Here is a 12283-nt window from a genome sequence, read left to right on the forward strand (position 1 = left end):
TCAGACTTCCAATTTTTAAGTTAATGTATTGAACCTGACTCTGAGCAGATCTTACTATTTGCTTCAGATTGTTATGAATCGATTTTTTTTTTTTTTTTTTTTTTTTTTTAAATTGCACCAAGGGACTGGAATTGAGAAATAACAGAGAGAAGCATGTAAGAAGGTGTAAAGGGATGCCGGTACGCCATCCTTTGTTGAATGTGTATGCTTTTTTAAAGCTCTTCCTATATATTCCCTTAATATGCAAAATCTTACCAGTAATAACTTTGCCCTAGTTTGAGCACATAGATCTAAACTCAGTCAAGTTGTATTCTAATCTCAGCATATCTCACCTGGTTTGAGTGTGCCCATAATGTTTCTGCACTACTGTAGCTGATTGCTTCTGAATGCATTAGAAACATTTTCTAGATATAAAGAAATGAGAACTTGTGGCTTCTTTGAAACAACATGCAGAGCCCTCTCTGCCATCTGTGGGAGGATTATTGGAGTTGCAGCATAGGCATGCTGTGGGTGCAGGGCCAGCTGAGCTACTCCAGAGCCTGGTAGTGAAGGTCCAGGGCTATATGTGCATGTGGCTGTGCTTTCAAAGCCAGCTTTATTTTGAAGGTAATATTAACTGTTTGCTTCATACACTGCTAATAATGCTGCTTGAAGGCAGGGGTAGACCTGGTGTGCCTGTTGTCCTCTGCCCTCCTGGTTCCAGGTGGCCAGTGCAGAGACTTCCAAGTGGCCCTGTGAGAATCTCAAAGCCAGCAATACCTGCCAGAGTGGAGGCAGCTTCATCCAAAGCCTCTCTGATTTGTCTGCACTGTCCTTATTGGAGCTCTGGAGGCCAAGACTACTGCAGGGGCTCAGCCTCCACACGCTCGTGCTGGGACCTGCAGCCAGGCTGGCAAGTCTGCCTGGCACCCAGGGGTACACCTTGATGAAACACCCCCCCAGTCTGTGCAGGGGCCAGCCTGGTTCCAGACTTACCCCCACCTGGCCAGGTCCCGACGCGCATTATCCAGAATATCCAAACTCTGCTCTCCTCCATTGCCCTGAATGACAGTGAGTTGACTGTGTTGGACTCAGGTTCCGTACTGTGTTTCTTCTGACCATCTCTGTGCAGAGATATGTATAGTAATATTATAAACAGTTCAACAAACTAATATGTTAATTTCTAGTATTCTTCAAGAGGTGTTGATGTTGTCTTAGTTATTTTAATAGGGTGCAAGTCAAGGTCCATAGCCATTAAGAGTGGCATCATACATAAGTGGAAAAAGCTGTATTATTATTTATTGTTGTTGTTACTATTTAATTTGGATGTAGCCCTTGAACATGAAAGAATACATTGTTCATTCAGGACACATCTGTTACCTGAAAATCTCCTGCGCTCTAAGGGGAAGGGGAGAAAAGATCTTGGCATTGATTGGAAAATGCCTGTTCTTTCCAGCTATGCAGGTCTTACATTGCTTTATATCTTCTGTTTCAGTGTGCCTCCTCCGTCAGCTTCAAGTAAGATTTTCAAATTTGTCATAAAAGCAACAGTATTTGGACTGATGGGATATGGCTGCTACCGAATAGGTCAAAGGACAGTTCAGTTTATTCTCTCGATGCCAGCAGCACAGAGCTATCTTCAGAAGCTGACAGAAATAAAGTCTCAGCATTGAACATCGAGTGGAGGCACTATGTGAAGAAGGTGGCTGAAAAAGGGTGATAGAGGCAACAAATGTGACTGAAAGAAGAGGCAGATGAGGATCCTAGTGAGAGGTGATTGATGCTGAACAACGCTGAATCACTGTATAATAAAAGATTTGATACTAAAGTTACACCAGCTATGATCTAATGAATAGGTTTGGTACCTGGTAAGTGTGTTGCATGAAACCACGTGATTCCAGATTGAAGTAAAAGAAATATGTACGCAAATATATATATATTATATATGCATACTGTATATATAATATATATTACTGATGATGTAGTACAGACAGCTTAAAGAGTGTATGTTCATGACTTCTTTTCCAGAGGAACAGAACAACACGAAGTAACCTAATTGGCTGCATCTGCTCTGAAGTTCAGGGACACTTGTCTTGAGTGATTATTTGCTTTTTTTCCTTAGGTATAATAATACCTAGTGGTCATTTCTGGTGCCAGACACTTTTACACATAATTTAAAGGACATCTTCTCAATGTGTGTTTTATACTTAAAACATTTAGGCTTTTTTTAAACTTAAGAGCTTTCAAAAAATTTCAGAATTGTACAGGCTGTCATACGTACACTGCTCAATTTTTTACAAGCCTTACTGAAGAACAGGAATGTTGCCTTTAGATTGCATCCCTTGTTACCACCACCAGTTGAATTGTCTTTCTCCTGCGTAGAGAAGGTATAGCTGCACCATCAGAATGCAATGTGGTTTGTGTCAGATGTTTACAGGACACTGTGTTCCTTTAAATTAGCTTATTTAAACTGTATTATTTAGCCAAATCCTGCTGGGTTCAGTATTGTAAATTTAAGAGACTAGAACTACTGTACAATTTACTTTTGTTTCTCAGACCTTTCATTATTGGGACAAGAAGTCTGGAATTGATAGTACCTGCCCCTCATTTTTGATACATGAAAATATTTTATTTCTCGCTGTAATTTCTCAGTGAATTAATATTTTAATCTATTTAATAGAAACACAGTGTTCAATTTAGTTTTTCAAACTAGCTGTAGCATTTTATTTGGATTACTTGCTATTTATACACAGAATTGTGGGTACTTCAGACTGCTGTGATTTTTCTTTCTTAATTATTCAGGACAGCCATCCATCATTGATCTCTGTTTTTTTAATCCTAGGTTCATATTTCATAGGAATTTTTTGTACCCTTTATACAGGAATTTCAGTGATTGTAAAGTGCCCTCTGCAATCCACTTGTCCCAGTTCAACAATATAAATAACTGCAATTGTCATATCAAAGTTTTAACTTGATGTATTTGAATGGAAGAGTCCCATTTGCTCCTGAGGCTCATATAAAGTTGATCACTTAAAATGCAGTTTTTATCTGTATTAATTTCTTTTGGGAATGAAAGATAGGAAGCCGTGCATGAGGCAGGAGGAGGAAAAGGTGGTGATGTATTTTGTGTTTCTTTGTTGTTTTCAGTTGGTTCAATAAAATCGACAAACTGCTTTTACTAGGGTATATTTCCAAAGCCTTTTGTTGGAAATTGTCCCATACAGTCCATTGTTTGCTGAAAGTATGTACGTGTATCTTCTGTGCAGTGTTGTCTTTTTCAAGCTTTTTTTAAATGAAATTAAGGGTCTAATGCTCCTCTCTGTGATGGCATTGACTTTGCTGGGAGCTGGTCTGTCCATGCAACCTGATGCTTTTTCTGCCTTGCACTTTGAAAATTTTATGAGTCCCAGTGCAGCAAATCATTTAAGTGCATGTTTATCTTTAAACCTATTAAATCTAACCCAATCCTGCAGAGCTCTTAAAACGATGCTAGGTGCTTTTCTGGATCTGGGCCTTACAGTTGTGCAGGGAATAAACCTTAGCAAATGAGAATGGCAGCAATTCACACTTCTTGGACACAAAGTGCAAATGATAATACAGAATACAGTGGAGGCAAGTCCTTTTATTTTCCATCTATCAGTGCTTAAGAAACCACCAGCCATCTCTAGCAAGAGGAAAAGCAGCGTTTGTAAACAATTTATAGAAGACTAAAGTGACTGCCTGAATTTTGATTCCTGATTTTTTTTTTTTTTTTTAAGGTTTAATGCATTGTTTACATTTAAGCAGTCCTATTTGAATATTACATTTTATGTACGTTTTTAAAAGATGAAAGCAAAAGCTTAAGCTCATTCTTCTCCTGGCTTTACAGACATACCAAAATATTGTTTTGTTGGTTGTCTTTTTGAGAATTTTTAGCTGGTAGAATTCAATATATTGATGTTTTGCTTTAAGTTATCTACAGATTTTTAAGGTATCTGCAGATATTTTAAAAGTTCTGTAGATCTTTGATATCTGTGCTCAGGTAATTTTACACAAAGGAAAACAAATCTAAGGTAAATTTTAGATATGAGCCTTAAACTTGGGTGGGACTAATGCTAAATGATTGTCATGGAGCATTCTTGCGGACTTAAATGTCTTACGCGTTTTAGCCAGAAGTGATTACCATGTAAGTTGTCCGTTCATTACTCACTTATTCTGTCCAATTAATACCTTGAGCCTGTTGTTTCACTTTTTTTTTTTTTTTTTTTTTTAAAAAGCATATCAGCAGATTCTTCAAGGAGCCAGTTTGTGGACAGAGAATTTGCAATTTTAACTTCCCACTATTGCAAACTGGCAGATCATACACATGCACTGGTTACTCAGTGGGCCTGGAAAGCCTGATGAATTTGCAGAACTAACAGTCCTTTGAATCCGTGCACAAATGCTCAATGTTGTATATTCAATGTGTTGTACTATTTATGTAACATAATCAGTGTTTTGGGTCCATTCTTTTCTGTTCTAGTCAGTCCGTTCAGTGTTAACAGCATCCTGTAAAATTTAAATATATGTTGAATTGTCCCAGCCCTGCCTCAACCTTATGAAGCCATATTGTATTTTTTTGGTGACATGTACATCTGTTTTATGCATTTGTACATGCGATGTAAATTTGAAGTATTTTTAACAATGTGTGCCTTTACTCTAAAGTGATTTAAAGTAAACAGCAGTATGTTCTATGATATAAAAAATAAAATATTTTAACCACCATTTCTGTTGAAGGCATTTATTTTCCTTATTAATGAGTATTTCTATGGAAAACAAACACTGGTTAGCTAGGTCTAGGACATGGTAATTTCACCATCTAACACATTTTTCTGAAAAAGAATGTCAGTTGGAGTAAATACCTCCCACTGAGGGGCATCGGAGTGTAATGCTGAAGCAGGGAAACTAGTTTCTCTACCCACCATATGTAATCAATTAAGAGGAAGGGATGAGTTTCCCTGCCCTGCGTTAACAAGCAGGGAGACTGACTTCTCAATGCGAGTACCTAAATTCAGAGTCCAGAGTTGACTGGATGTGAGTGGATGGTGAGTGGATGTTTTTTGTTGTTGTTGTTGCTTTTCTTTTAACATCTCTCCAGTGCTCAGTCGTGCAAGGAGCTGATGGCCTTAGTCCCAGTCCAGCAAAGCGCTCAAACATTGGCCTAACATCAGGGACAGTCACTCGTGCTTACAGTGCTGTCCTCTGCATGGGAATTAAACACCCTTTAAGTGGAAAAAGGTGTTGAATTAGTTACAAAAAAAGTTTAGTCTTCCAAATTGAGCCAGGTAAATCCAATATGACCATTACTTGTTTAAAAAAAAAAAAAGCTATTAATAAAAAGACCTTGTATTCATACTGAAAGTAAGTATATATGATAAGCTGTATTCCATACAGATAATGTACCAGCTGAATAGTCTGCTCATTGTACACTTTGTCCATCAGTAGTCCGTACTTTTGATGGTACGTGTGTGGAGCAAAGTGCAGTCCTGTTTTCCTTGGTCAGGCAAAGTTCCCTTTGGTGGCACTTGGAGCTGCGTCTGCAAAGAAGTGCTGGGTAAGCCATTTAGGTGAAAGAAAAAGTTTTAAATGCTGTAGTCAAATAGTGTCCATGAGACTGGCAGATGTCCTGTTGCAGAGCACGTCGGCTCCCAAGCACTGCTCCCTCAGGCAGCCCCAGTTTGCACACGCAGCAGCTTCCTGCTTTTGGAGTGTCTTGTTCACCATCATGTTTATGATGTGTCTTTTCTATACCAAATACTGAAGCAAATTAAAAAAAAAACCAACTGGTTTTTGAGGTGGATTGATATTGCCTGGATTTCCACTGGAAGCTGTTTTTCTGTGTATGTATTGTAAAACATCTAAAAGGTAGTGAGAAATATATCAAATTATCTCAAAGTGCCAGGCAGTATTGGGAACTACACGTGGAAAAGAAACAACACACTGTCACTGTAACTCTAAGATACTCATGTACCTACTTTCCTGTTCCTTTCTAAAACTTGAAATAAACTTCTAATTTTAGACTTGAGTGTTTTGGGAGTGATTTTTATTGCAAGATTTGGGGGTTTTTAAGTATTTGCAGGAGAAGGGTCGCTTTTCTGGTTCTGACTGGACAGACTTCAGTGTGATGCTGAGCCCTTTCAGGTGGCTGTGAAGATGCGTGTGGAAGATGTCAGCCACAGGACCACAAGTAGCTCCAAAGATGCAAAGCTGACATTGGTCTGACTGTTCAGGTGAAAAATACAACTGCTGTGCATATCCCCACAGCAGCAGGGCTTTTGTGTCTATTTGTATGTGAAGAGGGATGGGGAATAGCTGAAGCAGCTGTCCTGTTCAGCAGGTCCTAGTTGGAGATGCTGGTGGGGGGTTGTCTAATTATCCCCTTAATTATCCCCTACCTTGTTGCTTGCTATCCACCTGCTGCAATGTGGCCAACAGGGAGCAAATGAAGCTTTCTATACTCTTGGGGAGGTGAAAGCAGTGAAGATGGGGCTAGCCTTGTCTTTACTCCCAGGAGGGAAAAGGGTGGCAAAGGGGTGTGTGTGTGTGCTCTTTTCCATGGCAAGACCTTGCCCTTGGGTCCTGCTGCCTGGCTCTGGCTCCAGCTCCTTGGGAAGCTCCATGCTGGGGGTGGCTGTGGTGCAATGTGAGGAAATGCTTTTGCTTGTTTGATATTTTGTCTGTTGGTTCATTTAGTACTGTATGGGGAAGCTCGAGTGGTGTTAGTTTGAAGGGGGAAAAGATGCACACTACCATTTTCACACTGTGCTTGCTGATGCAGCAAGACTGATGCATGAGGGAAAGCCGAAAGAATCAGACTTAAAAAAAAAACCAAAAACACCACCACCCCACTGTTATATACTTGTTTCAGTAGGTTGTGTCTCTTCCCAGCTAAGTGACATTCTTTCAGTGGTAAAAGGTCCCTGCTTTTGGCAACAGAGATGATTCACAAACTGGGCAAAGTAATTCAAAGCGATGTTTTGATTAGAGCGTGGTGGTTAATGCACTGTATCTCTGCAGCAGCTGAACCGCACACCTGCCATCTCCGGGGCCAGCGGGAGTATTTGTACAGTCGCCAGAGCTGTTCGTGGCTGAGGATGGCAGGACCGCGCAGTGCTCTACCTTTGAGCGAGCGCGGCAGGTTTGCAGGTGTGTACCACCTGCCAGCGAGCATCTTCCCTCCACCTCTCTCCATCTCCCGCCCTGCTCCCATTCCCGCACTGTCTCTCGCCCCGTGATTACACCCCCAGTTCTTTGGAGCCGAGACCCAGTGCTGCAGTTTTATTTTGCATTCTGATTTAGCTGGAAAATACAAGTAATAGTAATAATTTAGTGCCATCTACCGACTGCAGATGGTTTACCTGGTATCTCTGGTTTTAAGTGGAGGTGTCTACTGGAGCCTGAGGCTATTCTTCAGAGAAGGTAAGCGTGCATACCTTAGAGAGGTTTGGTTTTGACTCACCGATGTGGCACCTGCTATTAACTGAAATGACACAAACCAGGAGTGTATAATTACTGACTTGTATATACACCCATTTCTCTCTCTTCTGTGTTTATGCTTGAGAGGTAGATTCATGTTTAATTGGCAATGTATTAACCTTCACTTAAAAAGTAAAGCGTCTGCCAAAAAAGCACGAATATGTTGCTTCTAGGATACTTTATGGAAAATACAGAATTACATTGCTAGAGAAGAATGTCCTTATTACACCTTAATTTTACTTTTTTGTAAGAATCATGGTTTTAAAGCAATTAAAATTAGTGTGGATTGCTTCATTTGTGATATTTCAAGGACAGACTTAGTTTGTCCATCATGTAAGACCCAACCTCAGCAGCCCTTTACTCTTGTGGTTTTTTTTTTTTTTTTTGTTGCCTTGAGAGACTGCTGCTCTTCTAAGGCAGCTAGAAAGTCTGTGGGCTTCTCACCTAAAACCACATCTACTGTGACTGCCCCAGCAGGCTCTTGGTGCCGCTCTTTAACATGGGGAACAGTGGGAGGATTTGGGGAACCCACAGTAGCCTTGACAGTTCATCATGGTTATCAGCAATTTCTGCCTGGCCACTACACACACAGATTTCTACCTCTCCAACTGTGCACAAACAGGCCAGTAACGGCGTTCCTGGCATGTGGCCATCAGACCTTGCCCTGCGTGTGCTCTCTGGGATGCCCAGGCCTATTAGAGGAAGGCTGGTGGCAGGCAGCACCCACCACAGCACGGACCACAGCTCTGTGACTGTGCCGAGGTGCAGCTCTCCTCTTCAGACCAGCTACCCGAGACACAACTGAGGCACACTCTTTATTGACTGGTGAACACACTCTGAGGAAACTAGCAAAACAGAAAAATAATCAACAACCTAAGGACCACACCACTGATAGAGTTACATGTTTACACAAACCGTAAGGCACAACTATGAAATTACAAGCTCTAAATCTCAGATCTAATGTGTCTCATGCACGGCCAACCCTCAGTGACAGTTTTGTAAGTCCCAAGGTGCAGGTTCATCCCCCGATGCCACAACAGACGGCCAAAGACCTGACGGAGCAAGTCCAGCAGGTTATCCTACGCAACGCTCTCCAACCTCCCAGGGCTCGAGTCTGCAGGTCAATGGTGCTATCAGCTGCAGATGTCCACACTCCTACCATCAGCAGGAGCCCTCTGGTCATCTTCGGTGGACTTCATACTTCATTCTTCAGCATCAGGGCCCACCTTTTTGCCACCTCCTGTCCTCCACTCAAATAAACAACCTGCCCCAAATTTCTTCCTCCCCGTTGGTCCTGGTTTTGCTACAGCCATATCTAACTGCAGTATTTCTGATGCCATTACCCCAGCAGTCGCAGCCTTACATGATGTTATGGGCAGGGACACCCACTGCGGGCAGCCTGGCTCCCACAACTCCCCCAGGGTTGTCACATTGGGTTTAGTTTACCTCCTGCAATTATTAGACACAACTACTCCACATTAGCCTTGATCCCCATGCAAGCTAACCAAGTGCTGGCAGGACCTTATCTGGCAGTTTACATACCAGAGAGCAGCAGCAGAGGCACTTGTCACCCTTCTGCCAGCACTGCTGGGGCCTCAGCTCTGTGGGGCTGCGTGCTTCAGCAAGACCTCTTGCTCACAAGCCACCCTCTGGTTTGCCTGACCTCCTCCGAGGACATTCAGACCACTCTGGGTGCTCGCAAGATCAATCCCTTCCAGCTGGAAGCCACCACAGCTGTTAGGCTCGCAATGCACATAAGATGTTCAACTGGGCATATGAGCCCACTCTTTCCTTTTGAAACAAGCAAAGCATATATAGAAGAATAAACAACATGACTTCTATCATAACTAATAACAAGTACAGGATTAAGCGCTGCATAGCAGTAGGTTTTGGAAACCAACCCATGGATATGTCAGACCAAGGATGTGCAGTTCACAATTTCAGTCTCCAGTTCTGGCAGTTCCTTACTTGCCAAGGTGGTCCTCAGGCTTGCAACATGTTGTCTGCTCTCCAGTTTCTCAGCTCCCTTCTGTATGCTGTCACATTGTCAGAACACCTCATTCCCAGTGAGGCCTCTCAGCTCCCAGAGAGATGTCATTAGTCCCTTCGTCTGAAGCAAAACCCTGCTTTTGAGAACAGGCAAATGAACGCATACTGCTAACAGATGTAATGCCACATCTTTGGTCTTCTCCTGAAGCCACAGAGACTGTGTTATCCTCTTGCTCTCCCATTACAGGTGAGGCAGTGCATACACAGCCTGCACTGTTCCGAAACACCACTGGCGTTCCCACGCTGACTTGCTCCACGGACATGTGACAATATCCTCCTGTGGTCCACAACCGACTGTACAGAATTAGTACACATTTTGTTTAGTTGTCCGGTTGCAACAGCAGCTGGTGAAACTTCCCTTGTAATATGGGATCTCTTTGTTGTACTACCCATGAGAAGAGAGATAATCCAACTGAAAAAGCTGTTTTACTAGCTAACAATTGAGCTTGAATACAATAGAGATATTATTGAATTTAATCCCTTATAGTTTGTTGTTTTGTTTTTTTTTAACTTGGCAGTTGCTTTTACCATGTGCCTCATTTGGTTATCCCAGGTAGTTACCATTGCTGTTGCATCAAACAACAGTCTGAAGTTCGTTACCGATTTACCGTGTATATGATTCATAATTGCTGCCATTTGCATGGCATGAATCACAGAATGGTTGAGGCTGGAAGGGACCTCTTGAGATCATCTGGTCCAACCCCCTGCTCAAGCAGGGTCACCTACAGCTGGTTGCCCAGGACTGTCTTCAGACAGCTTTTGAGTGCCTCCAAGGATGGAGACTTTGCAATCCTAAGAGAGGCACAACCCATGTACATACAGGTCACGCTCTGGATGTATTCTAGAATAGTTCATGCTTCACCTATCAATTCCCCATCTCTTTCCCCATCTTACAGCACTAATATGGATACTGTCCTACAGGCTTGGTGGATACTTGTGGATGGTGCGATTTTAGTTTTGGACATGCTTAGTGTCCAAAACTAAATCTGCATCATATGAACAATTAAGAGCACATCATGCAGTACAGCTGCATCCCCCTATTATTACACTGGTTGCAAAGGTACCATTTGTATCCCTTGCAACTTCTGTGGCTGACTCATACTGGGATCCAAGCTGAATATCTATTAGTTCCATCTTTTTGTCCAGTCCATGCTCTCTTATAGGTGAAATCATTTAATACAAACCCTCCTTCAGCCTCTTGAAGGGGCCCACGTAATCAGTTTGCCACTGCTCTTGTGGCGCCTGCTCCCAGGGGTCAAAGGCATAACACAATGTGGATTTACAGTCTAGTCCAACCCTCAAGGTTGCAAGGGGTCTCCACCATCCACATACTCCACGCCCCTGGACTTTGACAGAAATTGTGAAAGCAGGGATTTAAAATCCCAATCTATTCAGCCTTCATTGCACTCCCTAAGCTGCCTCGTGACCCTTCAGTGCTTTGGTACCGTATGGGCACTGGGACGGGAAGAGGGCGCCTCTGCCTGGAACCACCTCATACTCTACTTTTACTACCCCTGTTTCTGTTTTACTTTTAGACTGGCACTTCACTGACTTGGGGACTCCTTTAATCGCTTCACTTTCTGAGGCAGCAGCACAATACAGTTTTCCTTTGGACAGATCTACCTTGAACCGAGACAGGAAATTCATTCCTAAAATGTTTGCCCCCCCCCCCCCCCCCCTCCCTCCTTTTACCAGACTTATCCACCCATCATCCTGTTTATCTTTCCCTACCCACAACTGGTCTTCTACCTCCTTTCCCCTCATTTTTCCCCTTCTTGCTCCCAATATCTGGACAGATTTAGCTGGGAGTGAAAGACCCTGATAATCTAATAATATCATCTCTGATCCCATAAAAATTAAGAAAGGAACTTCCCACCCCCCTTCAACAGACATCGTACCTCCATGCAGCCCCTTCTCCCTGCACACCAGGTCAGTGTGGTGGAGGTTAATCCCACTGACACCAGGCATTGAGACTCCTAATCTTTAGGGTCCCCTAAGGGTGGGTATAGTTTTCTCTTTGGGATAGGGGGAGGAGCCGACTGATTCATCTGCTTCAGTTTTTCCCAGATCTCCTCTTGCTTCATCCCCTTTTCCTGAAGGATTGTCTTCATTTTGGCAAGTAAAACTCCTGTGGGCTGACTATCTAGCTCTCCTTCGTTCACTCCCTGGTTTATTAAATATCTCCAAATCGTCCCTCTAGGAATGTATTTCCTCCCCTTGGCCCCCATCCCAAGCTTCTTCGCGATCCCTTTCCCCTCAGCTCCCACCAGGGTCCCCATGTTCTCCAAGGTAGCTATGCATTCACCGAGGGGGCGGCCGATTAAAGTAGACCCCAGGCTGATGAAAAACCCCTTGTGCAGCTTGGGAGCACGGCAGGCCAGCACCCCCACATCCCCCTGCTCCACATTCACCCCAAAGATGTCAAAGTCGGGGGTCATCGGTTTCTCCCTTTGCTTTAACACCCGAAACAAGACATTCCCGCACACATAGGCTGATGCCTCCTGGACATCTCTCCAGGGCGCCCCCTCCATGTTGTCTTTGAGAGGCTCGTACTCTCCCAAATTTCTGATCACCAGCCTTAAGATCTCCCCCCCCAGCATCTCACCATCAGGGAGGGCTCTGACGATTGCCCCTACCTTGGGCCATGGCAGCCCGATGGCGGTCACCACCTGCTTGGCCGCCTCATGCGTGAAGGGAGTGCACTGCTCCAAGGACCAAATTCGGTTTACCCACACAGGCCACCCCTCCTTCTGCTTCCTCC

The 12283-nt window shown here is 43.3% G+C and overlaps 1 protein-coding gene across 1 annotated transcript in view; it reads left to right on the forward strand.

The window, feature by feature from the left end:
* The window catches only part of TRABD (TraB domain containing), a 36068-nt gene extending 31356 nt beyond the window's left edge, over positions 1-4712 (forward strand). Inside the window, exon 10 of the mRNA XM_082479932.1 lies at positions 1475-4712. Within this exon, the coding sequence (XP_082336058.1) occupies positions 1475-1652 (178 nt within the window). The 3' untranslated portion in view covers positions 1653-4712. The remainder of the gene's footprint in view (positions 1-1474) is intronic.
* Positions 4713-12283: the final 7571 nt, after the last annotated feature.

Source organism: Vanellus vanellus (assembly GCF_965231255.1).
Source record: "Vanellus vanellus genome assembly, chromosome: 1".
NCBI classification, from domain to species: domain Eukaryota; kingdom Metazoa; phylum Chordata; class Aves; order Charadriiformes; family Charadriidae; genus Vanellus; species Vanellus vanellus.